Source organism: Scedosporium apiospermum (genome assembly GCF_000732125.1).
Source record: "Scedosporium apiospermum strain IHEM 14462 chromosome Unknown SEQ_SAPIO_0111, whole genome shotgun sequence".
Classification (NCBI taxonomy): Eukaryota; Fungi; Ascomycota; class Sordariomycetes; order Microascales; family Microascaceae; genus Scedosporium; species Scedosporium apiospermum.
This window is the reverse complement of record NW_015971812.1, coordinates 164,096-192,066: the sequence shown is the minus strand read 5'-3', so window position 1 is coordinate 192,066 and position 27,971 is coordinate 164,096. Positions and strand designations below refer to the sequence as shown.

Below are 27,971 nucleotides of genomic sequence, written 5' to 3'. Positions count from 1 at the left end.
TCACTTGTCCAACCCTCTAGCCTTGACAAACCGGCTGATCTGCTCGCGGGTAAGTTTATCGATATACTGCTCCTGCGCATTATAAAACGAAATAATCTCCTGCGTGCAGTCTACCATCGCCGCGATGTCCACATCACTATCCGCCAACCACACGACGAACCTCTGAACCCTTCCAACCTTGGCCTCCATCGGCTTCTCCTTGTCCGAGCCTGTCGGCGTCATACCCCGGTTCTGCGCCTGCGCCAACGCAGCGGCCGCGGCGGCAGTAGCAGCAGCAGCGTTCGGCGGCGCTCCGGGCGTTAGTGGGCTATTCATTCCCGAGGAGGGTAACTGACCGCCCGGGGCCGACGTATTAGGTCTCAGCACGAGCGCAAGCAGGATAGCCGTCAGGGCAATAGTATGAGGCGCGTACAAAAGCGGTAAATCGGTCATGTAGTGATCATTGATGATGCTCCACGCGAGCGCAAAGTCCTCGTTCGAGATGCGAAGATCCGTCTGCAGCGACGTGAGGGTGCGGTACGGTTGGTGGACGATGAGCTGAGAGCTCATCTCGGAGATGAGGAAGAACTCGCACTCGCCGAGCTTGGAGGTGTCGAGGGAGATGAAGTCCTGCCAGAGGGAGCGGGCCTCGCTTACGATTAGGCGGATGTGTTGGGGGCATTCTTCGAGCTTGCAGGCGAGGTAGACGGCAGTGGCGATGACGAGGTAGGGGTTCGTTCGGCGAATTTCGACGCGTGTGTAGAAGCGCTTGATGTATACTTGAGCAGTTGCTATGGCTTGTTGGCGGATCTTGAGGCGCTTGCTTAGGCGACTGATTTCTGAAAAGAGGTGAGAGAGACTCCTGTTAGTAGGGGGGTGCGAACCGATTTGGACATTGGCGATGGCAGGATGGCTCACGTTGGTTAAAGTATATGTAGAGATGTCGGGGTTCTGGCAGCGTGAACATTTGTACGAGTTCGGCATTTTCCTTCTCTAGCTTCTGGCGCATGGCCGCCAGCTGCTCCTTGGTGAAGACCCAGTGGTTATGGTGGGTAGACACCCAGTAGTTTGCCGACATGGTGGGAGTGGTGAGAGTGGCGGGCTGGGCAGAGCGAAGCTTGGATGACGGCACAAGACTCGGCGCCCACTCGACCGGTTGGAAGTATTTCCGGCTATCGAAGGGAAGTTAGGTAGATGAAGACACACCGATTGCTAGCTCGACTGCACATAAGAAAAGCCAATGAGAAGTCACAGATCAATGCCGTTGATCGGAGCAGGTCGATATCGATATCGATAGCGATGGTGGTGGTTGGTACCAAAATGTGGCGACAGGATGTGGCTGGTGGCTGGTGCGAAAGCACATGGGGCAATTGAGAGGTGACATTCCGTGGGACTTGCTTGTGACCGGGATTGGTCGCTAAACCCAGGAGCGGCTTTGAGACATCCCTTGACTGAACCTCACTATCCCGACCTTCTGATTGGCTACTACGGCTATAGGCGGGGCAGATTCGGCTGTCTGATTCGTCATATCCTGGCCTTTTCGTTTTGGCAGGGTCCCGCAAAGAGCCAGTAAGAAGTAACAAGTAACGCCGGGGCTCATGTGGAAGGTGGAACTTTCGTCTCAATTACTTCATAACCATCATGGTTGGACTATCAGCAAGACCACGACCGCCGGCACGCCTCTCTTCAATCCGGTCCGAAGCGAGCCATTCTCGAATCGAACCATGCATTGGGATGTGTAACGACGAACACTGACAGTTCCAACCGCGCCTACCCTTTCGCTCCGCGTCCGCTCTTCCCTCTCCCCGCGACGTCGAAACTGGAGAAATCATAAACCGATCGGCCCGCGAAAAAAAAAATCCAGAATGCCGAACCTTAAAGCTTAACCGAAAAAACAAAGAGAAAAGCGTCGGACCATGAGTAGTAGCGTCACTCGACCGGCACCTCAGTCGTCAGGCCTATCTACCAGCTCTAGGTGACTGCGGTGGCGTACACGCACGTCCAATCGCAGCGAAGATGAAGAGGTCGGATCTGGTTACGGAGCTTCGGAAAGAGCTCCACGAGAGCCAGAATGAACGAGATAAGCGTATAGAGGAGCTATGGAGTAGGCTTAACCCGGGCAATGCTCCAGCTCTCGACCTCAAGGCATTGCAGAAGGGATTGAGGAGGATCGATCACCGTAAGATATATGCGCCAAATTTTTGTTTGAAGCTCCCATTGATTGCGCGGAAATAAGTCGCGCTTCACAGGGAGGTTTGCGCGTAAGCATATATAACTAACCATTGGATCGCGATTGATGTGTAGCTCTGGCGAATGCGGATCGCATGTTGCAGAAGATTATGGACACGGTAGACACCAATGGCGATGGCAAGATTCAATACGAAGGTAGGGAGGCCTACATCTCTTTTGGTTATTATATTATAGGTTGGCCGGGTAGGGTTCCGGTAGCTGACCTGTTACGATAGAATTCCACACGTTCGTGGATCAAGCCGAGGGCCCGTTGCTCTACATCTTTCGATCTATCAATACGAACAACGATGGCAAGCTTGATAGGAAAGAGCTTCAGGAAGCTTGTCGCCGGGCCGGCGTTGTGTTGCCCATGCGGCGGCTGGACATGTTTTTCAGGGATATCGACGCGAATAAAGATGGTTTCATCAGCTATGAAGAATGGCGGTAAGTGGATGTTTCACGTATGTGTGTGTGTGTGTGTTGTGTTCTTCATGTGTCCGTATGGAAACTATACCTTGAAGGAGATGAGGTTGAACTAGCTGGCATCAAAGCTGGAGCTGAAGCTGGAGCTGAGGAGTATTCCTATGTCATTAAGCACGGGTGCTCTGCTCAAGGCCTTGTACCTGAGCAGAGGTACCATCTAGCTTCAATGTTGGCATGCTCCATTGTGGTGGAGCTTTAGGAAGTCCTCAGCCCGGCATCTTGTGAAGCCTCATCGAAGCTTCCCACATGCTTTTAGCCGCATAGCACCCACCTTACTTTCCCTCTCCTATTTTATCACGACCATCTTAACTCTATTCTTCACAAAACGTGGGAATAATTTCACTTCTTTCTCATCTTGCATCAATCCTCCAACTATCCATCCTACCATCACACTCTCTCAACAATTGCATCAGTTTCGCTAACCGGATTGTCATTAAACAGCGACTTTCTTCTTTTTATGCCAGCATACAACACCGATGAAACACTACATGCGATATTATCATTCTATTCACTAACGTCCGAAGGAGATTCCCTCGTTAGTGACGAGACTCTTGAGGGTTTAGGTACGAGCCGCTCCCTTTTGTACATCCTTTTTGGCTCCATTATTCGAATGCTGCAGCCCGAAGCAGAGAGGAGGAAACGGAAAAATATGCAATCTCTCCTCGAGGAGGGCCCTGACCAGCAAAGAGCATCGGCTGCTGGCCAGGCAGAACAGGCTGCTCCCACTTCTGCTGCGTCCACGGCTTTGGAGACCCAGAGCGAGTCATTATCTTCTACCACTATTTCGACGCGATCACGATCTTCATCATTGTCATCATCCTCTCCTTCTTCTTCTTCAGCTTCGTCTTCCCTGTCTACTTCTTCAGTTTCTTCCGATGTACTTTTAAAACCTTCTAGCAGATTAGGTGCTGCGGGGATGGCCGAGACACCAAGCGGCAATGGCACTACCAGCACAGCGGGGGATGGTCTCGATGAGGAAGCAGTTGAAGGAGAGCTATTGCTCGCCACAAGCGCTACTGCGCGGAAATCGGCCCAGAACGTCGCTGCCGTGGCTCACCACTACCACGAGAAACAGGTGCCGCAGAAGAGCCTGTGGAAACTGACAGATTTTGTACCCGATCCAGGTTACTTTGTCGCGGGTGCCATTGCCGGAGGTGTCTCGAGAACTGCTACGGCACCGCTGGACCGACTCAAGGTCTACCTCTTGGTCAATACGAGCAAGACAAACACGCTTCATGACACTGTTGGGGCCCTGAAGAGTGGTCAGTTCGTCAAGGCGCTAGGCCATGCGGTGAGCCCTTTTCGTGGGGCGATCAGGGAGCTGTGGATGGCCGGTGGGGCGCGAAGTTTCTTTGCCGGTAAGTTGGTGTTGTTTGGTTCCCCTCCTAGCGTTTCCTTTCCTACGTTGTCTATGGCCGAGTGAGTGGCTTTAGCTGACTTCGTGCGACAGGCAATGGGCTCAACGTCATCAAAATCATGCCGGAAACGGCTATCAAAGTATGCGAAGACTTAGTGTGCTGGAGGCATCCCTGGACGTTGTGTTTGCTAATGGGACACAGTTTGGGTCGTACGAAGCTGCGAAACGAGCAATGGCATCTTTTGAAGGCCATAGCGACCCGAGGAACATCTCGGCCTATTCCAAGTTTGCGGCGGGTGGTGTTGCTGGAATGATTGCACAGTATGTGAGACCCGCAATGGTTGGGCTAGGACCAGTCTAGATCTATGACGCTGACTTTTACGTAGATTCTGCGTATACCCCGTCGACACGCTCAAGTTTCGGTAAGTCCCGCGATGGCAGTAGAGTTCTCGGCCATATGACGCCAAGACGCGCTTATGTTCTCGGTCTTCAAGCTAACCAGGCCCTCAATCGCGTAGACTCCAATGCGAGACGACAAAAGATGGCCTCAAAGGAAACGCGCTCGTCATCCAAACGGCGAGGAAGATGTTTGCAGACGGCGGTGTCCGAGCTGCCTACCGCGGTGTCACCATGGGCCTCGTAGGCATGTTCCCCTATAGTGCCATCGACATGGGCACGTTCGAGTTCCTCAAGACAAGCTACAAAAAGTACAAGGGCCGCAAGACGGACACGCACCCGGACGACGTGGTTATGGGCAACCTCGTAACGGGCGTGATCGGGGCCAGCTCGGGCGCGTTCGGAGCCAGCATCGTGTACCCCCTCAACGTCCTCCGCACGCGGTTGCAGACGCAGGGCACGGCGATGCACAAGGAGACGTACACGGGCATCGTGGACGTGGCTCGCAAGACGGTGCAGAGGGAGGGTTACCGCGGCTTGTACAAGGGACTGACGCCCAATCTGCTCAAGGTGGCTCCGGCTCTCAGTATTACTTGGATGGTGTATGAGAAGTCGAAGCGCGTGCTTGGCCTTGACTAGAAGGAGCGGATGGCGGGCAGGCTCCCTCGATGAGATGCCCGAGGTAGACCCGGTGAGTGATGGAGATGTGGGTTCTCGCGTTTTACCAGATTCGAAGCCGAGAGATTTAGGACAGGAGGCGAGAGAAAGGGGATCGGCACCGTTTTACTGTGTGCCATCGCTTCCATCTCGGTATAGCTTTGCCAGCTTACTCTGACGGCCTTTCCTTTGCTGTCTTTTTATACTCTTGATTTTTCATTGCTATACCAAAACATGACAAAAAAAAAAGGCAGGGTTTTCTAGGGGCATTTACAGTTTAAAAAGAGAAGGAATGGTCCATCATACCAAAAGGCCAAAAAAAAAAAATAATCCATGCTAGTTAGGAGCATGGCAGGTTCAATGTTCTCTCAGGGGGAGGGTGTGTGAGGAGGAATTCAAATAAAAAGGAGCTAGGGGATGGTGTATATAACTTTGGTCGCTTTTTTCCTCCCATTTTTTTCTTTTGTCTTTTTCTTTCTCCTGATAGATGGACACATATGAGCGATATAGAGAAGCGAGGGCATCATTGATTTTGTTTTATATTCCCATATATATGTGGGTATCATGTTCGTCCCGGGTTGAGAGGTGTGTCGCAGGTGCTGGTTAACACGGAATTAGCTTGCAAGAAAAAGTGTCTCATGCCGATGACTGGTTCGGTGTATGAGGGTTAGATGCAGGGTGAGCAGGGTGAGCAGTTGGCAGAATCTCTAGAGAAACTACACTGCGTCAATTGACCTTTTTTGAACTGACAGCTTGACCATAATGCATTCAAATGGTCCTTGGTCGCTGAGCTGCCTCTTTCGGGATAGGGATGAGGGGCCGCAGGGACAAGGGACATGGCTCCATCCTCAGGAACGATAGATCATAGACCCGATCCGTGCTACCCGCTCGAGAAAGGACCTATTAAGCTCCGATCTCGATATCCTCACCTTTATCGTCTGTCATATCTTCAGTGTTTCTCGGTCGGCGTTGGTCGACGTCATGCCGGGGATATCTGACGCGAGGAAAAGGCGACTGATTGAATACGGTCGATGCGAGCTTCATCTCCGTTTACGCCGCCAATGGCCCAAAGACGGAATCGGTCGGCGTCTGCTCGATAATCATTCTGATTCATCGGTACCAGCAGCGCCCAAACTCCCGATTCAAAAGTTCCCGCCTAAAAAAGAGGGAAAAAGGGCAAAGAGAAGTTGCATTTGCTCTTTTATTCTGCTGCCTAGTCTGCAGGATGATGTCTCCCTTTTAAATGTTGCATATATGATATTTCTCATACCTCCCGGTCTTACGTCTCCAAACCCGAAATACGAAAGACTGAAAACGCGGGGGACGACGTCAATGAGTGTGTGTGTGTGTGTGTGGATGGTTTCACAACCAACAAGGACAGAGATTATAACCTGACCGGGTTTCCTGCTTTATCCGGAGGGGAAAGTCGGTCCTGTTTTTTTATTTCTCGTATTTCTTTTTTTCCCTTTTCTTCTCTCAAAGAGAATTTAGAGGTGACAAGAGTGAACGAGTCTGAATTGTTTTGCTCACTCACAGACCCAACAAGTTTAAACTCGGTCCTTCCACTTCCACTTCCACGCTCGCCATCACGAGCCGCGCATCGTCGTGGGCGAGGCCTGAAAAGCGCATTCCTCGGGGCCATTTAACCCACCACCCCCGGCTTCTCAGCTGTATCTAATCAAAGCAAATTGGGTTTACTGTCGACTGAATAAACCATGGCCAAATCCCCAGAATCTCAAGGGCTCCTCGACCCCAAGTTCCAGAGCACGACGGATAGGGTCGTCACACCGAAGCGGTGCAATGCCCGCCGCTTCATCCGCGCCATCCTCTGGGTCGCCGTGCCCGTCCTTATCTTCTTCTCCTTCTTTGGCGGCAAGACTGTCCTTCCCAAATTTGTATGTGTTCTCCCCCTTCCCCTTCCCCTTCCCGCATCCGCACCCCCTTCCTCTACAATCAAGCTTTCCAGCAGACTAACAGCAACAAAGGGCCGTCCCTGCCACGGCACCTCCTCCGACCTCCAATCCCCGAGCCTTCAATCTCCTGATGCAATCTGCGGCACCTCCTTCCAGACCATCCTAGACGACAGCTACCCCGTATCGTTCTCGCCTTCCGACGACCTCTTTATCAACCAGTCCCAAGGCAAACGCCGCCGCGGCCACTGGCGCCGAGACCCCCACGTCTCCGGCTCTGTGCAAGTCATCCGCTCCTCCGGCCCGGAAGGCAAGCTCGACGTCAAGATCGAAGTAAACGACGAAGACATCCCCGTGCACACGTCATGGGACGCCGAGACGCAATATCTGCGCATTCGCGTTGAGGCCGTTGATTTCTTCGATGAGCCTCCTCCGCGGCCGTGCGTTGATATCCATGCTGTTCTGCACGTTCCCTCCGATGCCGAGCTGCGGAACTTGAAGATTGAGGTTACGGCGCTGGATGTTGCGCTGGAGGAGAACCTCGGCTTGACGGCGGAGGAAGCTATCCTGACCACCGTGGTCGGCTCCCTCGACGTAGCCCCGAACGCCATCAAGTCCGGAGGCAGGATAGCGCTCACTACCGTCTCGGGCAACATCCGCGGCTCCCTGCCCCTCCTCCAAACCCTTGAATCCTTCTCAGCATCCGGCAAGAACGAGATCGACGTCTACCGCACCGAAAAACGAGGCGACGACATCCCCAAAGCAACTCTGACCGTCTCAACCGTGTCGGGCAACCTCAAAGTGCGCGACCCCCTCGACGACGCCGCCCACCTCCCGAAGGCTGACTACGTCCGCAGAGTCTCCACCGTGTCGGGCAACATCGACGCCGCTCTGCTGTTTGGCTCCTACGCTGATATTTCGGCCGTCGGCGGTGGAAGGGTCGACACTACTCTTTTGCCTATCCTATTCGATTCTCTCTCCGGTAATGACGAAGGCGAGCGTGGAGATGAGGACTTCGTTCACAGTTGGCTCAAGAGCGACGTCACCTCCGGAAACGTCGGGATCGAGGTCCTTGAGCCGGTGTGGCTGGGTGAATCGGATAAGAAGTGGGCTCTTCGCTCGGGTCACGGTGGTGTGAGCGGGAACGTTGAGATTCGTCTTCCTGATGCTTGGGAGGGTACTTTTGCTGTGGGTACTCTTACTGGCAGGATTTCTGTCAGTGGGAAGGATGTCCAGCTTGGGACGAGACAGGAGGGAGGTGAGAAGGTGGACATGTCTGCCTTTAGGTCGATTAGGGGGTATAAGGGGGATGGAGAGTCTCGGCTGAGCGCTGAGACTACCACTGGCAACATCAAGGTTGTCATCGGACAGGAGTGAAAGAAGAAAAAAAGAGGTCTGGGGGGGAAAAGGGGAGGGTTCTTAGTATGTGCTGTGTAAGAAGCAAAAAATTGGAACGTTATGACGAAACATGTCGATGGGTTGGTGAGATGGGCGGTCTATTTGTTTGATATCATCGAGTACGACTCTAATCTTGACTTTTTTATGCCTTTCCTTTTTTAATATTCAGAAATTAATCAAGAGAGAAAAACTCAAAATGCCGCCTCTAAACGCCAAATCCAATGCGTTTCCTTTTACATCCTCTCCCCAGCCCTTCTCCACAAGTCCTTCCGCCCAGAAAGAGCTCATACCACGAAGGACATATCACACTTCCTCAAGACATCCTCCCCTACCTTCTTATACCTAACCTGATACTCCACAATCTCCCCCAAACGAGGTAACTGCACCCCCAAGCTCGGCAAAGCCAACAACGTCTCCCCATCCCCTATCCTAGCCGTCATCGTCGCCCAATCGATTGAACCCTTGTAATATATCGCCGGCAGCGTATACCTCACCTTGCCGGGCGCGTAGGTCCTCAACAGGGCCTCGAGCCTCTCGCGCTCCTTGGGTTCCAACGCGTTGCGGAACGTCTTGGCGTGCGAGGGGCGGAAGGGCTCGATAGCGAAGGTGCCCGCTAGGCGGAGGCGGGGACGGATCCAGAAACGGCCGTCCCAGAGGTGCCATTTTTTGGTGACGAAGGACCAGTCGGGTTTGCAGCGGATGAGGGTACCACGCTGGGGCATGCCCTTGCGTTGGACGAACTCGAGACTGGGGAGGGGTTCTGTCGACTTGTAGGGGGCGCGGGAGATGAACCAACAAGGCGGCGCGGGGGTGGGGGCCGCCGAGGACGCTGCTGCCGCCGCTGCTGCGTCGTCGCCATCGTCTTGAGACGGGGGAGGGTTGGTTAGCAGCGGCGAGAAGAGCACGCCGCCGATGTTGAATGGCTTCGGAGGATCCGCGGCGGGGAAGGCTTCCGTCGCAAGCCGGGGGAAGAGACGCGACACGATGCCCCGGAGCGAAGGAAGCATGGGAAACTGCTCCTCCGGTGTCACCACCTCGATGAGCCTCCTCACTAGCAACGCCGCCGCAGTCCTCCTCTTCTCCAGGCCATCACCAGCGGACGCTTCCACTTCGGGAAGCTGGACGATCAAGGTCCCCGAGTTCGTCCTAAAGTCGATAATTTCCGTCTTCCGGAAGAGTCCGTCCGCTTCCTCCTCATCCGCCCTAATCGCCTCCTTTAGCCTGTCCGCCATCTGCAGGATCGCCGGCCGCTGCAATGCCTGGGGTAGCTCAAAGTTCCGAACCATGTACCGCACGGCATTCCTGGTCGTCAGCGTCGGGTCCGTATTCGTGTGGTCCTCGAACCACTTGACACCGTTCTGCTCACAAGTCGCAATGAGCCTGTCCTTTTCGAAGTCTAAAAGAGGCCTGCATATGCGCACACCACCATCCTCCACATCGAGCTGCGGAAGATCGGGCTTCACCCGCGGCGATATCTGATGCTCCGTCGCGAGGTCATCGGCCACCCCCACTTCCGAGAAGTAATCTTCAGGCAAAAGTGGCGGCCCGGAATGCGGCCTCACGTCAAGCTGCTGCAGCGTATGCTCCAAGCCAAATTTCAGATGAGACGAAATCTCGGACAAGAGTGACCTCCTCAAATCGTGGACCTCTTTCTTCCGCAGCTTGTACGTCAACGGCGGCTTCTTCCGCCTCATCAAGTCGATAAAGCCGCTCTGATGTACGCGGTATATACCATTACACTCAGGAATATCGCCCGACGAACGTATCCCCACCAATCCTCTTCCGGGATGTCCGCCAAGCAACCTCATAAGCACCGTCTCATGCTGATCATCAGCATGGTGGGCCAAAAAGAGATTATCAATCCCTTCCTTTACGCACATCCCTCCAAGGGTTCTATACCTCCCCCGCCTTGCCGCCGTCTCAAGGTTGGGCAGGGTCCGCGGGTCAATGTCCGGGGAGCCGAGGAGTTCCGCCCAGTCGAGGGCGAGGCGCTGCGGTTTGATGTAACGGAGCTTTTCGAGCTCGCGCAAGACGGCGTGGGATTCCTGGGTGCTAGAGTCGCGGAGCTTGTGGTCGATGACGAAGGCGTCGATGCCGCCGCAGGGGTTATCGCCGATGATGAAGTCCGGGTCGTGTTTGCGGAGGGCAGAGAAGAGGAAGGCTAGGGCCATTGAGTCGACACCACCACTGGTCGCGACGCCTATTAAGTAGAAAAAAAGAGTTAAGACTTCAAGTCTTGCAAGATAGGAACCATTCTCGGAATCTGAGCTTCCTGTTTTATTTTTCCACCTACCTATTCGGCGATGGCCGGTATGCCGCGCCTTGGGATATCGCGGGGGACATGCTGCGCGGAGGGCGTCGACGAATTCCTGCACAGAGACGGGTTTGGCGCTATGATGGAAAATGCGCGGTATGGGCCTCATGGCCATCCATATTTTGAGCTTCACCCTTGGTGAGGACGCGTCAATTCGTCTGGGGCGGACTCTGAGAGTTGAGCTTTGAGAATTCAAGGTCGATGTTTGCTCGATGTCGAATCACGTGTTGGACTAGCTTGAGTATGAAGTACCAAAGTACAAAGGTACTTCGCATGCCAGGAACGAGTCTAGGTTCACCTGGGAGCTTGGGCCATCTTTAACCGAGACTTCTCCACAGCTTGTACCTTCACCGTCCAAAAAGCCTCTTGCTCCGATTTCTGCCCCGAGCTAAGGAAGAAAAAAAAAAGCCCAACCCACGCGACCACGGCCTCTTATCAATCAATTGATCTCCTCCTCAACTGCATGGCCCCAACGGCCCCCCACACTCCTTAATCCCTTCATTCACCTTCCATCCTTCTCCACCATACTTCCTTACAATCCATAGGAAAAGAGCCTAACCTTCGCCCCCCCAATGGCTCCCCAACCGCCCTTCACAACGGCCCTCCTCGCCGGCGCCCTAGCCGGCACAACAACAGACCTCTCCCTCTTCCCCCTCGACACCCTCAAAACCCGCCTGCAATCCCCCCTCGGCTTCCTCCGCTCCGGCGGCTTCACCGGGATCTACCGAGGCGTAGGCTCCGCCCTCGTCGGCTCCGCCCCCTCCGCCTCCCTCTTCTTCCTCACATACGAGGGCACCAAGTCCCTCTTCGCTACTCTCCCGATCCTACCCGCCGACTCGACCTTCTCCGCGCCCCTGACCCACATGGTCGCCGCGAGCCTCGGCGAAGTGGCAGCTTGCGCTGTGAGAGTGCCCACGGAGGTGATCAAGCAGCGCGCGCAGGCGGGACAATTCCATTCGTCGGCGGCGGCGTTAACCGACATCCTCCGGCGGAGGAAAGAAGTCGGCCTGTTCGGCCTTGGGAGGGAGTTATACCGCGGCTGGGGCATTACCATTTTCAGGGAGATTCCCTTCACCGTTATACAGTTCCCCCTGTGGGAAGCCCTCAAGGGCTGGGGCCGCGCGAGGATACGACGGAATAACCCCGGCGCGTTGGAGAAGGGCGGCGTGGAGCTCGACGTCGGCGCTGCGGAGAGCGCTTTGTACGGGAGCTTGGCGGGTGGTGTCGCGGCGGGGTTGACTACGCCGTTGGATGTGCTGAAGACGAGGGTTATGCTTTCGAAGAGGAGTAGGTCTGTTGCGTCCGTTTTTAGGGGCATTTTGAGGGATGAGGGGCCGAGGGTGTTGTTTTCGGGGATTGGGCCGAGGATGATGTGGATTAGTGCTGGGGGTGCTATCTTCTTGGGGAGTTACCAGTGGGCTGTTAATACGTTGATGAGCATGCAGGCGGCTGCGCGAATCTAAAGACGCGGAAGGGCAAGACCTGCCGATGCATATTTCTGTGCTATATACTTTGTATTATTAACTGAGCGTAGCTACGGGGGCATATAGATATACTAGACATACTAGAGACATTGTCACAGCATTGGGGGTATGAATGATAGGGCCATCACGATATCACATTCAGGATCGGCAACTTTTCCTTGATCTAGGCATATTCTCATATGTACCGCTAGATCAAGGCCATGAGAAAGAATAAAACATGACATTAATACCACAACGCTTAACCCTAGAATGTATGCAAAGCTTCGCTGGTCGAGGGCGTTTTACTCATAATGAACATCCAAAAGGAACCACCCAAATACCACTCAAGAAGTAGCAGCATTAGTCTCCTCGGTCGCAGCCTCTCCCTGCCCGCCGTCACCTTCGGCAGTGTTAACTGGCGTTCGCAAACGAATAACCTTGCGCCCGTTGGCTCGATAATGCAGCACAACGTCAGTGCCACCCTTCCAGAGATGAGCCCGCAATGTCGCCAGGCTCATGGTATGAGGCAGTATCTACGAGTTCATAATGTTAGCAAACCTGAAGAAGGCGTTTTCCGTTATTCCCAATCTTACCTGATCATTGCAGTATAGCTCAAGATACTCCTCCGGCTCCATAGCATCTGGACTCGCTCCCTCCCCATTCTCCCAATCTGGATCAATCTTCTCCGCCACATACGCCAAAATCTTCCGCACCCTCAACATCCGATTCGCATTCAACCGATTGTTATTATCCGTACTCGGCAGCTGCGGGAGCTCATCCTTGTAGGGCAGCAGCACGAACGAGACCTTAACGGGCTCCTTGAAGGGCATGCGGTTCTGCAGGAGCAGCTCCCCGAGCCACATGGCGCCCTTTTGCTCGATGATGTCCGTGTCGCGCCCAATCGTGTCGATCGTGCCGATGTAGATGTTGGAGCTCTCGCCGCTCGTTTCTTCCTTGATGATTACTTTGGTTTCTTTGGGGAGGTTAAGGTGGGGCGTGTCGCTGGGGAGGGCGGGGGTAATGCGACTTTCGAGAGGGATGTCGGGGTTTGCGGCTAGTTGCTTGTCGTATTCGTTTCGGATGCGCTGGACGACGCCGAAGAAGCTGTCATCGACTTCCTTCTCGTGCAGGTTGAGGGAATCTTCCGACTCGTCGACGGGCTTGTCTTCCGTGACGACGGGTTTCTCGGCTGTCGTAGAGGCTGACCTAGACTTCTTGGTGAACGACATCCCCATGCGGAACTTCTTGCCAAAGGGTGTACTGGGCGGCTTTGTTGCTCCGTTGTCGGTCTTGTCCTTGTCCTTATCCTTATCCTTATCCTTGTCCTTGTCGGCGTCAGCTGCCTTGGCATCTGCTGCTGCTCCATCCGTCGTTGTCGTCGTCGTCAGGGCGGCCGGATTGGTCGTCGTGAGCTTCAACACACCGCCGTCTACAGGTGATATCCCAACGGTAAAGTAGTCCTCCTTCTCTACCGACATACGACCAACCGTTTGCGACTCAGGGATAGTAGTCGTGGCTGCCGCCGCATCTCCATAACCGGGATGGGGCGTGGCCAGCCCGATATGGATTCCGGGCGTCTGAAGTGGAAAATTGCCCGCGGATGGGCGAGGCGTCTCCAGGCTACTCATCTGCGCGAAGCCGCCGATTCCTCTCTCGGGCAATGAAATGGAAAGGGGAGCGCCTGCGTGCGTGCTTGCCAGTCGCTTCTCGATGGCCGAGTTAAAATTCCGTCGATAGACTACATCTCGCTTAATCTCTTCATCTATCGCCCCAGCAAACAGATACCGTAGGACCCATTTACCAAGGTTGACTGAGTTGATGAAGTAAGTTAGCATTTATGGAATATCCTTCCGAACGCCGGGGATTCATTTCTTACTTCTCTGGTCCTCACGGAAATCTGCTGCGTTGTCGAGAGTAAGCTCATCGGCATATACCTCCGCATCGAAGCAATTGAAAGGGTCGAGCGTGACTGTAATGCTACCAGAACTGGTGTCAATAGAACACCAAGGAGCAACCGCTTCGACTTGGTTGACCTCTGGCTCTACGTCCTCCAAATGTCGTTTGCCAAAGCTCTGGATCGGTTTACACTGTTAAACGTTAGCGGTGTCAAGCCAAGCTAGAAACGCTCTAGATGCTGTGAAATGGAGTTGAGGAGGGGCAAACCTGAATAAGATCCCATAGCACTACTTCACCCGCAGTATCAACTGTGAGCACTCGCCGCCTATCGTGCAATAGTTTATACTTAAGCAGACCAAACTGGCCCTCGATAGTCTCCTCAGGAAGTTCATGGATAGGCTCAACCTCCTGTTCAAGCGCCACCAACGACCCCGCCTCATCCCTCGACAGCTGTGGCGGAAAATACGCCGTGTTAGAAATGCGAAGAATGCTCTTGGGAGATATTTCTTTCGGCGGCGGCGCACGTCCCGTTGCTGGACCACTAGCTGAGAACGGAGACTGCGCAGCCGAGCGAGACGCCGTCGACGAGGCTCTGTGATGGCGATACATCTCGGGTAGTTGTATATCGGCTCCGGTCGGCACACTGGCCCATCTGTTGATGGAAGAGCTGGGTGTGGCTGTCCAGATGTGATCTTGACAGGTGACAATCTTGTGTACGCTGTCTGTCTCCTTCGCGACGGCAAGGCTAAGGCCGTCATCCATGTGGTCGAGGGAACCCCTAACGTCAGTCTTGACTACTAACCCAGACCTGTCACTGCTGTAAAATACTCCGAGGTCGGGGGACTCCGAGAACAGAGACCATACGCTCTCGTTATGCATGGTGAATGTATACATGCATCGACCTGCCGTCACACTCCACAACTTGATAGTCTGATCAGAGCTGCCGGTAAGGAGGAGGTCTCCAGCGTCGTTGATGAGGATGGACCTAATATTCGCGGTATGGCCAACGAACTTGGTCACGGGCTTGCCCGACTTCGGGTCCCATAATCTCACGATGGACTCCGGGCCCCCGTTCGCAATAAGATTCCGACCAGCGCAGAGAGCATACACCGACCCCTTCTCTGTGTTCTCCTCGCCGCTGCAGTCGATAGAGAGGACCTTTCCGCCGCCGTTGAGATCCCAAAGATTGATTCGCCTGTCCAGACCACCCGACGCAACCCAGGGGGCGCCAATGTCGGCAGGCGGGACAGCCACGACCTTGACGTAGTCGGCGTGCTCGCCAATGGTCTGGGGTATATCTTGTTCTTGCGAGTGCGGTCGCCACACCTTGACGGTCAGATCGGACGAGCCCGAGACTAGGGCTGTGTTGTTCTGGGCGAGTACGATGTCGTTGATCCAGCCCATGTGGGCGATCGCTTGGGATCGGAAGGTGGTGGGGGAGGACTTCTTTTGTCCATTCGGTCGGTCGACGACGGACGAGGTGCGGGGCGTCTTGAGGTCGAGATTGAGGTCCCAGGCGCAAATGACGCCGTCTCTTCCACCAGAGTACCTGTTATGGAGTTATTGTTGGTTATGCTGTCCGGTTCTTGTAAAGGGAAAGAACAAAAAAGCAGGCGCCTGAACTGCGAGGGCAGACGCTTACAGAATAGCATTGTCCGGATCGACCGCAAGGCCGTTGACACCTAGCTTATGCCCCGCCGATGCCTTTGGAGATTCAATGACTACGTGAGAAACAGGTGTTAGCCTAATAAAGGAGTAGTAAGGCGCCGCGACACAGAAAAGGGTATGGGCCTCTATAGACTATAATCGCTCCCCCGGCCTAGAGCTACAGGGGAGCAGGCCACAAGACCAAGAAAGACCGCGTACGTATTTGAAAGTGGCCTCTACTCACTGTAGCTAATGCGCTGGCGGCTTTTCTTAGTAGCCATGGTGATAGTAAGGAATACAGCCACGCGCCAGGCGCGACTTCAAATAACGGTATTGTGTAGGTATGCGAGGAGACAGCTCGTTGGGATCGAGGGCGGTGGCATTCAACCGGAGGAGTCGTCGTGGGGAGTGGGGCGGGGGGAGCTGCGTGGGTGGGATTTGGTCAGGGCAGCATTGGTGCTCGAATCGGGGAGTCGGGGTTTGGTATGCCAGTGGTCATGAGAACATGACGGGGAGAAAGGAAGGGGTAACGAAACTGGTACGCGAATAAGAGTATGCACCGAAGGAATGCGATTTCATCGACGAGGTGGAGGCGAGCAGCGAGCAGCGAGCCGTGCGTGTTGTTGGAGTTGAGTTGCTTCATTTGGAAGTAACTCGTAACTTGCCTAACTGTCAAAAAGGGTTGAGGTACGAAGTACCAAACCCTGCTGCAGCGGCAGGGGCAGGTACCTCAGTACCTCCAAGATCCATCAATGGTCAATTCATCTAAAGGCTTTACGACGGTTTAACCCAGGTGAATCGAATCAAAGAAAATTGCAATGTCGAGATTTAAATCGATGATAGCAAATCCAATTGAGACAAGTACTAAATTGAAGACACCAAGATGAAGAACCAATGCACGAGTGGAATGTGGGATTTGGCTGCCCAGTGACGTCGAGGAGATGCTGGCCTGCATTAACCTGCGCCCAAGAGTTTCTGAATCCTCAGAATGCAAAGGGAATGCATACTCAGATAATTCATCAATGATCCTACGAAGTAAAAGGCGCAAAAGTATCAATACATGAAGGTCCCCCTGATTCCAAGCGGAGAAACCAGCGGCCAAGTACTTTGGAATGTTATAAAATTCAGATCCTCGTCTCCGTGATATTAATGTCCCATAGTCGCAGCTCGGAGCAGGCTTCTCTTCCCAAACTCATAGCTCATAGCTACAACTGTACTTCGTACTTGATGCTCTATCAAAGAATATATGCAATCGCTCATCCAAACAGCATTCCCAACACCTCCCCGAGCCCCAATGTTTTCACCCCCTTACCAACCTTCCCAAACATCCTTGACTATGCCCCAATACCTCTTCCCATCAGTCCTCAAATGCGCAACATGCGGACTACTCCCAAAATTCTCAAGCCTCACATCCAACCCCTTCCCCTCCGCCTCATCCCGATGCTCTTCTACATCCTTCACGGCAACCATCTCATCCCCATCACTACACACATACACCCTCCTCACCGTCGCCGCAATAACCTCATCCGCATTCATAACCCTTCCCATCTTCCCCCTGTTCGCGGCCACCGGCTCCGCAAACCAGTAATACACGACGAATCCAAAGACGACAAGGTGCACGAGCGGTCCCATCCAGTTCGGCAGCGGTTGGGCTAGCGCCTTGTAGGTTCGTCCCCAGTTGAAATGGCCCGGGCACGAGTCCATAATGGATATGTGTGTGGGGAAGCGTGGGCGTTTATCTCCTGCGGTTCCCTCTCTTGTGAAGATTTTGAAGAAGTGGCTGAACATGATACACCCGCCATTAGAGAAGACGTGGAGTAATAACTCGGGCTTGCCGTCGTCTTCTGAAGAGTTGGCGTCGCCGAGGATTGCCTTCATTGCCGGAATGGCCGGCACAACCTCCGCCCTTGCATTGGCCACTCGGAACACGTTCTCCATCGGGGCTTTGACGAGGAGGATAGCGGACGAGGGATACATGGCCTGGTAACCGACGATGTACTTGGCAATGTGCGCGTCCTGCGCTGCCATCCAGGTGAACAGGGCGATTAGCTTGGGAGAGGTAGGGTCTGGTACGGCATCCTTGGGCTTGTAAAGGAACGCGGACGGTGACAGTTTATCAAACCCATCGAGGGGCTGGCGGCCCGGAGTTGCTGGGACGTTAGATGCCATTGTGGTGCTGGCTCAACGGATGAACAACACCGGTTGAGGAGATGGTAATTTGTTTTATTGGAAGAATAAGATCGTTTTATTGAACGGAGCCGGTTGGCTGTAATGGAGGAAGTTATAAGAGAAAGGCCGGGCATAGGAATGACTTCACGGAGGAGGAATGTTCCAGCGGATTTCACTAACAAGAATTGCGCCGGCTCCGTTCTTGCAGTGAGCGAATAGGGTACCAAGCCGCCGGATAATCACCCTCAACTCATTCTTGGAGCTTGCTTGAATGTACCTTGTTTCATTCTGGTCAATTTCGTACCGAGGTATGAGGTTTTTGAGCCACACGAGGACCGATATCTCTCAACAAATCAACTCAAGGTCTAATGGTCTAGTTGGTTAGGACGTCGGATTCTGAAACGAGAGTTCCGTAAGCCCAGGTTCGAATCCTGGTTAGACCTTCAATTTTTGACTTTTTTTTCTTTACTTGAATTAATTTCCTTCCTTCTTTGCTCTTTTCACCCTCTTTTTTTTTTTTTTTTTTTTTTTTTCTTTTTTTTTTTTTTTTTTTTTTTTTTTTTTCTTCTTTCTTCTTCCTCTGCCTTTCCTTTACCCTCTACTAAGAGCCGAGAGTGGGCAATCGTACGCTTACAAGTAGAACAACACCTTTGGTTATGTAGGCGTCGAAACCGAAGCCCTCATCCGACATCGCCAAAGGTCAAATCAGAACCGAGTTGCTGGATCGAGTACTACTGAATGCTTTTTGGTATCCAAGGACCGGTCCTCACGTGTAAGTTTTCGCCTTTCGTAGGGGCACAAGCCGCGTGAAGCTGCCCGGAGGAGCAGAATTCGTCATGCCAGGCCTAGGAAGGCCATTTTGTTTGCCATGCCCGGCCCCGGTAAGACCTGTTATACACGAGACTGCAGGCCGGTTAGTTTTGAGACTGCCAAGGCTCTCTGATGGGTGAACGATCCATAAATATCTCTCGTGCAAGACGAATATCAGTCATGCTGTTAGGCATTGGTATCACAATCCGAAATACACACTTGATCTCAAACAAGAATGGGGAACCGACATGGTTACTCAAAATTTCGTGTTTAGATGGGAATGGTTTCTTCGGAATTGCCCTCGAACTCGACGCTTTACTGTAGGTACTGGCAAGACGTCCGTTCCATGTCTGCACCTTATCTGATCGAGAGATCGCCTGTCTCTACACGTCCTTACATTAGTTACCCACACTAGGGAGTTTTCATCCTGATATGTGAGAAATAATGACGAAAGCTCTATACCAAAGATCAACGGAAGAGTCGAAAGGTGCCTTCGATAGTGAGCGCCACGTAGGCATCACAAAACGGGTTAATGTGACCAAGCCAAGAGTCCATCGGCTCCGTCAAGACGTTTGTACCTAGAACAGGAAGATTTGTCCGACTATTTGAAAGTCTACAAATGGGAAGTAGATGCACAATCCCTATTGAATGTCGAGGGGACGATTGAAGACTTTGTGTCTGCCTTCGAGAATACTCTCGTATCATCGTGATATCGGCGGATTATAATGGTATCTCGAGCCGGCCGTGATCCTGCAATCTCGGCGATACTCTAGAGTCGATTGCCTTCGTATATATCACAGCTGCCACTGCCAATCCCGCAGTATGCATGAGGCCGCCCAAACACCATCTCATCGATAGCTTTCCAAGCACCTTCCCGCGTGTGTTTCCCCTGTTTCCATGTTTCCAGGTCCATCTGGTGGCTCCCGAGGGTGACGGAGCAAATCAGTAGATCGTTGTATCAGGCCCCAAGGCATCGCCTAGCCCTTCATCCTCCGGGGATACTGCCGCCCACGTTAAAGATGTAGGAAATCGCTTTTAAATAGTTGTGTTGCCCGTCGCCCTGTTGAAAGTAGTAGCAGCGAATGTCTCCGATCCAATGCCCCCTTATCGTGTGACCTGCCTCGTAACTTGTCCCCGCCATCATGGTTCTCTCCTCGTTATCCTCAGCTCTATGCGTCCTCTTGCTGGGCCTCGGGAGCACCGCGACGATGAGCGTCGACAAAGGACTCTCCATAGACCTATCCAGCCCTCTCAAGAGCGTGTCATTCCATCGGACAACAGCCATGAGCGCACCATCCGTAGATGGCCCAGCCATGCACTACCAAGAAATCAAGCCGGTCAAAGCAAAGACCGCCAGTCGCTCGGCAGCTAGTGCACTTCGGGCTGCGAGATCGAAAACTCCTGGCGGTGGCTATTACCAGAACGTTACAGCGCTGTTGGACGCTTCGACTCAATACGCCCTCCAAGTTGAGTGGGACGACCAGCCCCTCTGGCTCATCTTCGACACGGGGAGCAGCGACACCTTTGCCATCCGAGCCAACCATAGCTGCGTCTCTCGGTTCGATGCCCCGGTAGACACGGTAGAGCACTGTGCCTGGGGTCCCGACCTTATCGAGGATTTCCGACACGGCGAAGACCCACAGTTACACTTCAGGGTCGGCTACGGTTCCGGGGAGGCCGTCTCGGGTCCCCTAGGCCGGAGTGATATATCCGTTGCCGGAATCACCGTCGAGAAGCAGCTCTGCGGTCTCGCAAACTATACGTACTGGAATGGAAACAACATCACGAACGGGATACTTGGCCTGGCCTATCCTGCTTTGACAAGTGCATATTCCGGCCCCGTGGGGGACGAGAGGCTGGCGTACAAAAAGAGCTATTCTCCCTTCTTTTCGACAATGGTTTCCCAGGGCTTGGTCGACCCTTTCTTCGCCGTGGCCATCGAGAGAAACTCCTCCGCTGGCATGATTGGATGGGGCGGCATACCGCCTGTTCGCTGGTCTGGGAGAACGACGGCGGTAACCGATATCCTGATTGTAAGCCTCATTCCCACGTGCGATGTCTGGCCATCTCCAAAGTCTCTATTGACCCATTTTGCGCTAGGCGAACGTTGCCGCGCTTGAGGAGCCGCTCAACTTCCAATATTCGTTTTACACCATAGTCGTAGATGGAATCCAGTATGGCCACGCAGCTGATTTCACCAAGTATCTCTACATCGTGGATACAGGGACGACATTGATACACCTCCCCCAGTGTAAGTGCACTTAGGAAATGGGGTTGTTCTTAACAATACGGAGATGTACACTTTGGCCTCTCGACTAACTTTCCTGTTCTGCTTTTAGCCCTCGCCGACGCGATCGCACACTCGTTCGAGCCGGTGGCGGTTTATATGTGGCAGTACAACTCTTACTTCGTGCCCTGTGATGCCGTTGCACCTCGCCTTGCGGTCATCATCAACGGGGCTCACTTCTGGATTAACCCGGCGGACCTGATATACCAGGGAATTAAGGAGTCTACCTTTGGTCTTTGTATGCTCGGTATTACAAATGGGGGGGTCGGGCCTTATATCCTCGGATCGGTTTTTCTCCAAAATGTGGTCGCGGTGTTCGATGTAGGGGCCGCGCAGATGCGCTTCTACTCGCGCGATTAGTGGCTGATTGCCTCAGGTCATTGATGCTTCTCAGCTCGTCAGTCGACACGTGTGACAGGGAGGCGGGAGATGAGATGAAGGAGGTGGTGGCGGGCTGGTGACCAACGGGCCTCTTTCTTTTGTGATTTTGACAGAGGAGAATTGCGTCATAGTTTTCGGGCTGGACAGGAGGTCGGTTGGCTGCATTGAAGACTCAATGAAAAATGCTTGCTCTTTTTATTTTTGGGCTGGAACAGACGTGGGGGGCTCAAGCTCATTGACAGGGCAGCTTGTCAAGATGACTCCCACTCGGCGATTCCGCTCAATTGGTGCCTCGTAATGAGCTCTAGAATAGGGGAGAAGGCGAAACAAGTCAGGCGGACTTGGGAGCCATGTCTGTGATAAGGAATGATCATTTCTTTGATTGGGCAATGATATGAGCCGTTGGTTTGCAATTTCCCCAGGCGTCTTCTTCGTAAACCAAGGAGTCAGAACCTGCGCATTGAATAGTATCGTGACTTGACTGGGGAAACCCAACGGCTGAAACGACAGAAACTCTGACCAATTCTTCGCCTGTTTTTACGGAGATTTTATCAATTCCAAGCCCAAGTCCGCTAGGTTGGGCCGGGCCAAAAAGGCCACACGCGCTTGTCCACACCACTCGGCGACATCTGACTGCCACGGGTCCGGGCGATGAGGCGATCGATCGATATTACTCACATCGCTTAGCAACACGAACCGACATACAAGAAGCCTCATCGTATCGTCGGTTTTTTTCCTTCTTGGATCTTGCCAAGTTTTTTCGGTTTTCCTCCATCTGCTTTTCTTTTCCACCTTGCTCACGCCACCAAGCAGAGAACAGCCCTCTCCCTCACTCCCCAGAACTTCTTAAACCCCCAGAACCGCATGCGAACGGACCAGGAATCCGAGAAACAACGTTGTCAGATTTCACGTGCGAGCGGATGCTTGCTTGACTGGACGATTTCGATTGCCAATTTGCCATCGTGTGGGTGATCTCCAAGAGAAAAAGAACCCCTGGCCCCAGAGTGCAGAAGAAGAATTGCAACTCCTTCTTTATTGCGCGTGGGGATTTCGACTTTCAAGTTTTCTTTTCTTGGAACACTGACGGAGAAACACATATCGGTATTATAGTACACCCTTATTCCCTGAAGAGGGAAACGCCGATTGTCGGATTAGAGAAACAGCACAGGATTAAACGACTATAAAAATGTTCGGTGTTGCTGCAGGACCGTCACTGCGCCGCGACCGGTCGAATACCTGGAGCTTTTCCCGGGTAAGTTAATATCTTTCTGCTTGCTCAATGTCATTTCTCGTCTCGATTGCATATCAAGTCAGCGAGGGAATACTTCGAGTGGAAGGACTGCCCGATTTGCCGACGGATGGCAGAGAGCCTGCATACCCCCAACTCCCCTCGCCCTCTTGCAAATCAGGTTCCGCAACGTGCCGAAAGCGGTCGCTGGGACATGTCGAGTGACCGGTTGCCAGATTTGGCGGGAGCATTGAGGTATCATTAGAAGGGTTGAAAAAGACTTCTTGGAAGGTTGTCTGGTAACATCCGGGGATCGTCCACGAAGTATACGTCACGCCCTCCCCTTCTTTGCCACAAGTGGGTAGGGATCGATCGATCCTAGATTCGGTCAATGGTTTGAGAAACGGCGTTTCTTCATCGTGCATGCAGTGCCGCGCCGATCTTTCTTCTTTCCGTGATCGAGGGCCCTGGAAATGAAGGGCCCCCAGACTTTTGTTGAAACCTGATTCAACGGTTGCAAAAACTAGTCGGGGGGAAACAGTCCATCGCTGGCCTAGGAAGGGCATCTTGATCTTCGCTGAAAGTCTGGAACAAACCAAACGTCACTAGTGTCACTTGAGCTCTATCAATGCGGGGTGTCGCCAATCCCAATTGATAAAATTCTAGTGGCACTGGCTTGGCTGCATTGAACCCTATGATGGGCCTGGACGTCTCTATCATTGATCCTCTCTCACCAGGCTGTCGGTACCCTTCATTAGTATTTTCATCATGCCCCCTATCCACGTCGCAAAGCAAGGTGCTTTTTCTATCATCATCGTCATGCTTGAGTACGCATGTTCCCCTGCCTTGACAAGTGTCTTTAAATCGACCATGCACTTCGGACTACGAGTGTTTCTCCGGCTGCGCTCGGTGATGCTCGCTTGTTCTTGGCATCAGTGAGCATTGTTGAGAAGGCATTTATTGCAAGTCACCCGTCTATTGGTGCATTCCTTAGGGTTTAGTGGCTGGCCAGATTGAAGTCTCAATGGCGGGACGAGTGTGTCTGTCCAAGTTCTCGAGTGCGCTTGCCTTTCCTCACCCGCCCTTTATCTATTGAACCATCTTCAGTTAATAAAAGCGGATGCGTGATCCCGATAGCGTCAAGGCAGGAGTGCAACACATACAGACTATACGACAAGCCCTAAACATTATGAGTTCTGGCTGTCTGCTGAGTATCAATTGAGACCTGGAGTGGGTGGCATTATGTGTTTGCTGGCGACAAGATTACAGATATCAAGCATTGATGATTGACGAGCCTGGCAAACCAAGCCGCGATACATCTGCCTTGTATCCGACTAGTTCGGCTCTCCCTTCCATCATTGGAGTACCCGACCATTTTGTTGCCTCACTCCGCCTCATGCTGCCTCATGCCAACACTGTGGAGCAGAAACAATTCGCCCTCAGCTCATCTAGCCCACAACTTTACTCGCACTCAGATTGGACACTGCCGTAACCTTCAATGCTGAAGTCATCAGCTACACTAACTAGGCCCATTGTCGATTATCCATCAATCAATCGTTCATTGTCCGTTGTCTTGGCCCTTGTCTCAATCCGCCACGCACCAAAGCCGCACGAGACTTGACCTTGGATCCATTACTCATTATTGCGCTCCGGGTCAAAGTCGTTGCTTCCCATATCCACACCTGATCCACAAAGTCTACCAAGTAGCCTTAAACCCAGTCGACCGATCCTTCCCCTCACATACGAGAGCACCTATTCGCTCTTGCCTCCTGTTCTTCTTTGCCCTCTTCATTTCTTAAGTCTCTCGTGACCGCCGCATTTCGCGCCTTCCGAGCCCCGAGATCTGCTCAGCCCATTTTGCATGTGCCTGTACCTATCCTGAATCCCGTGGGCTGTGGATGGGCCCAGGCACACCAGACCCCAGTCCGCTCTTTCCTGCTTCTATTTCAAGCGAATACTTGGACGCTTCGTTTCTCGGAAGCTTACGACGGCCAACGAGAGTCCTCCATTCTGCCGAGCTTCTAAAATAACTTCCTCGCCTCGCCTTTCTGCCGGGGACCTCGCATTCAATTCCTGCTCTCCAAATCCAGTATCCAGTCATCTCCAACAGGTCCGGCTGGCTCCTTTCTACCAGTTCCAGTCCTTCTCCTTGACTGGATTCTGAGCGTTGCGGGACCTGCAGACTTACTCTTTGCATACTATTTCCCTGACCGCCTTCTTGCATCTCCGTTCCTCATAACTATCTCAATTTCTTCTATTGGTATCACCATACGGCGAGGGCCAGGCCTGCCATCTCTGCCATTGCTGCTGTTCTTCTGGCTTCACACCCCGCCACCCACCATATGCCAGTGCCCCACCAATACCACCCATCCGCTATCCCGCTCAACCTACCCTTGTCAACCCCCAGTTCACTTTATCTCTTTTGATACTCTGGGGCAGTCCGTCCCAACCCGAGAGTAGTCTTACCGCTTCCTGCCCTGGGAAAACCTACCGTCCACTTGCTTTTCTATTCACATTTTCCAGGAGTATCTCTGCCAAGATGCCTCGCGTTAACGGAGTGGGAGTTCAGGTTGAGGACACCAAAATATGCGTGGTTATGGTCGGCTTGCCGGCTCGAGGCAAGAGCTTCATTGCCCAGAAAGGTTAGTTTTTTGCCTCCCCCCGTCTTTGCACTACAGGTTCGCACCTACCACCCTCTGGATCCTTCTTTTTTTCCTCTGTCCCGAAACATTCCGGTCTTCGCTCTGAGCATTCCTGCCACGTATGGCTCTGCCTGGTCATTACGGATCACTATCAGCTGGCCTTGGACTGTAAAATGCTCGCATTCGTACGACATCAGTTGATGTCTCGATCGATACGTCACTAACTCTGTTAATTTTTATTGTTTTCAGCCCAGAGGTATTTACAGTGGCTTTCAATTCCGGCAAAGACCTTTAATGTCGGTAACTACCGGCGCAATGATGCCCCTCACCCGACGGCCGATTTTTTCGACACTTCGAACCCCGAAGGCGAAAAAAAGCGCCGAGCCGCCGCTAAGGCCGCCGTTGCCGACATGCTCGCGTGGTTCCGGCAGGGTGGTGTAATCGGCATTCTCGACGCAACCAATTCCACCAAGGAGCGCCGGAGATGGGTTTTGGACACGTGCAACCAGGAAGGAATTGAGGTGTTGTTTGTGGAGAGCAAATGCGACGATGAGGCTCTCATCATGGCCAACATCCGCGATGTAAAGACGACGAGTCCCGACTACAAGGGCCAGGACCCCGAGACTGCTGCGCAGGATTTCCGAAATCGCATCCGCATGTACGAAAAGGTGTATAAGTCTGTCGACGAAGACGGCGATGAAAATGACCTTACGTATCTGAAAATCATGGATGTCGGCAAGCAGGTCATTATCAACCGGATTTCCGACTACCTGCAAAGCCGTGTTGTTTACTACCTCATGAATTTGCATATCCGTCCGCGATCCGTCTGGCTTTCGAGGGTAAGGCTTTGCTTGTTCTTTTCCCAGCCTCCCCGCCCCTCCTCCCCTTTTTCTCATTCCTTCTATTCCGTCTCATCCAACATCATGGGTTCTTTGTGTATATGACAACCTAGCGGTTGCAGGCGTGTGTGTCTGTGCCTCTATTTACCCAGTCCAAGCTCAAGCGAACCGGCAATAACCAAACATCAATGCTCGTGCTATGGGATAACTCACTAACACGAAACTTGCAATTAGCATGGCGAATCGATGTACAATCTTGATGGCAAGATTGGTGGAGATGCAGGCCTCTCCCCGAGAGGGGAGCAATATGCCAGAAAACTGCCAGACTTGGTCCGGCAATCCGTTGGCGTAAGTTTCTTGTCTTCTTTTTTGTACCTTTCATTCGGCATCATTAACACACGCGCTTCCCCACTTTTTCCTTTATCTAGGATGACCGACCTTTGACTGTTTGGACATCTACTCTGAAACGGACCATTGCGACAGCCCGTTTCCTTCCTGGCGACTATAACCAACTTCAATGGAAAGCTCTCGATGAGCTAGACGCCGGAGTCTGTGATGGTCTCACATATCAACAAATCAAAGACCAGCACCCGGAGGACTTCGCAGCCCGAGATGAGGACAAGTACAACTATCGATACCGTGGCGGAGAGTCGTACCGTGATGTGGTCATCCGCCTCGAACCCATCATCATGGAGCTAGAACGTTCGGAAGACATTCTCATCATCACTCACCAGGCGGTATTAAGATGCGTGTACGCGTATTTCATGAAGAAAGACCAGGCGCAAAGTCCTTGGATGAATGTGCCGCTGCACACCCTGATCAAGCTCACACCGAGAGCATACGGTACGGATGAGGTGAGATATCCTGCTAACATTCCGGCAGTCAGCACTTGGAGAGGAAAGGGAAGCACAGCTAAGCACGAGGACCCTCTTCCCGAGGCGATGTGAGAGAACACTTTGACTTGGCCAATTTTTTTTTTTTTCTTAAGGCGTACCCGGAGCATGCACATAAGGGGGGGGGGGGGGGGGGGGGGGGAAAAAGAAATTTGTGTCGGCGGGGGGGGGGGGGGGCGAGAGGAATGACCTCCAAAAAATATGGGTTATGACGCCAGGGATGAGATAGTTATACTACTGAGCATTCTGTGATACCCCAGGTGACGAGGTCGATGCCCGTCACTATGTTCTTTTGCTTTTCTTCTCATTCTTTCTCTTCTTCTTTTTGTTTTGAGTATTCGAACGGCATACGGGAGAGGCGGGCGGGCGGCTTACACGCCTCGAACAAAATACTCTTCGCAGCTTTTCCCATCATCTACTGCACATGGAGTATCGGCCATGGTTTCTGTGATTGGACTGGTTCTAGCTAAACGAAGAAAACGAATGGATCTCGAAAGGAGAACAGGGCCGAGAGATTGACAACTCGGTTTGAATTAGTCTGATGCTGAGTATCAGAGACTTTGAGGCCCTGAGGAAGGGACAGGATTGGACGGGTTGGCTTCATTTTTCCTGCTCAACTCAGCTCAACGTTTTACATATAAGCTCAGCTAGTGTATAGTTGTTTTCCAAGATCTCTACTATGGAACCACAGTTCACATGGCAATTCGCTGGGGTAGATGTTACCCTTCCGTCAACGCATCCTGTGATGAGGATCATTGGGAGCTGCCCCTCCACATGCAGGATCCGACTATTAGCCGAAGTTGGGGTTGTGGCTTGCTGCTTCCACTGCAAGGAGTGGCGGGGCACTATTATTTTCTTTTCCTTACTGATAAGAACTGATAACAAAATATTTGACACCGCCCTAGAATTTTCAGTTGACTTTTTTTTTTTTTTTTCTTTTTTTTTTAACTGCCACTTGAAAATTTCCATTGAGTCTCCATCTCAATTCTTTTC

At 52.7% G+C, this 27,971-nt stretch overlaps 7 protein-coding genes and 2 pseudogenes across 7 annotated transcripts; 5 read left to right on the top strand and 4 right to left on the bottom strand.

The window, feature by feature from the left end:
• SAPIO_CDS7846 (RNA polymerase II holoenzyme cyclin-like subunit) lies at positions 1–1,057 on the bottom strand (the record flags this gene model as incomplete). Its single annotated transcript, XM_016789630.1, has 2 exons — positions 1–818; positions 898–1,057. 2 exons carry the CDS (start codon positions 1,055–1,057, stop codon positions 1–3), a joined length of 978 nt encoding a protein of 325 aa, XP_016640747.1.
• A 938-nt stretch (positions 1,058–1,995) lies between these two features.
• On the top strand, positions 1,996–5,083 carry SAPIO_CDS7845 (uncharacterized protein; the record flags this gene model as incomplete). The annotated part of the gene is made up of 8 exons (XM_016789629.1): positions 1,996–2,158; positions 2,284–2,364; positions 2,445–2,652; positions 3,232–4,049; positions 4,142–4,188; positions 4,251–4,369; positions 4,435–4,470; positions 4,567–5,083. 8 exons carry the CDS (start codon positions 1,996–1,998, stop codon positions 5,081–5,083), a joined length of 1,989 nt encoding a protein of 662 aa, XP_016640746.1.
• A 1,733-nt stretch (positions 5,084–6,816) lies between these two features.
• Positions 6,817–8,388, top strand: SAPIO_CDS7844 (uncharacterized protein; the record flags this gene model as incomplete). Its single annotated transcript, XM_016789628.1, has 2 exons — positions 6,817–6,996; positions 7,087–8,388. 2 exons carry the CDS (start codon positions 6,817–6,819, stop codon positions 8,386–8,388), a joined length of 1,482 nt encoding a protein of 493 aa, XP_016640745.1.
• A 305-nt stretch (positions 8,389–8,693) lies between these two features.
• SAPIO_CDS7843 (Uncharacterized protein) lies at positions 8,694–10,838 on the bottom strand (the record flags this gene model as incomplete). Its single annotated transcript, XM_016789627.1, has 2 exons — positions 8,694–10,609; positions 10,703–10,838. 2 exons carry the CDS (start codon positions 10,836–10,838, stop codon positions 8,694–8,696), a joined length of 2,052 nt encoding a protein of 683 aa, XP_016640744.1.
• A 457-nt stretch (positions 10,839–11,295) lies between these two features.
• On the top strand, positions 11,296–12,186 carry SAPIO_CDS7842 (annotated as a pseudogene; the record flags this gene model as incomplete).
• A 344-nt stretch (positions 12,187–12,530) lies between these two features.
• SAPIO_CDS7841 (uncharacterized protein) lies at positions 12,531–16,010 on the bottom strand (the record flags this gene model as incomplete). The annotated part of the gene is made up of 6 exons (XM_016789626.1): positions 12,531–12,719; positions 12,780–13,996; positions 14,063–14,273; positions 14,350–15,631; positions 15,725–15,803; positions 15,974–16,010. 6 exons carry the CDS (start codon positions 16,008–16,010, stop codon positions 12,531–12,533), a joined length of 3,015 nt encoding a protein of 1,004 aa, XP_016640743.1.
• Positions 16,011–17,037: 1,027 nt separating this feature from the next.
• On the bottom strand, positions 17,038–17,898 carry SAPIO_CDS7840 (annotated as a pseudogene; the record flags this gene model as incomplete).
• A 1,952-nt stretch (positions 17,899–19,850) lies between these two features.
• Positions 19,851–21,355, top strand: SAPIO_CDS7839 (Uncharacterized protein; the record flags this gene model as incomplete). The annotated part of the gene is made up of 3 exons (XM_016789625.1): positions 19,851–20,741; positions 20,809–20,959; positions 21,048–21,355. The coding sequence occupies 3 exons, from the start codon at positions 19,851–19,853 to the stop codon at positions 21,353–21,355; spliced, it is 1,350 nt and encodes a 449-aa protein (XP_016640742.1).
• A 3,788-nt stretch (positions 21,356–25,143) lies between these two features.
• On the top strand, positions 25,144–27,032 carry SAPIO_CDS7838 (uncharacterized protein; the record flags this gene model as incomplete). The annotated part of the gene is made up of 4 exons (XM_016789624.1): positions 25,144–25,246; positions 25,496–26,085; positions 26,320–26,433; positions 26,514–27,032. 4 exons carry the CDS (start codon positions 25,144–25,146, stop codon positions 27,030–27,032), a joined length of 1,326 nt encoding a protein of 441 aa, XP_016640741.1.
• Between the last annotated feature and the right edge of the window lie 939 nt (positions 27,033–27,971).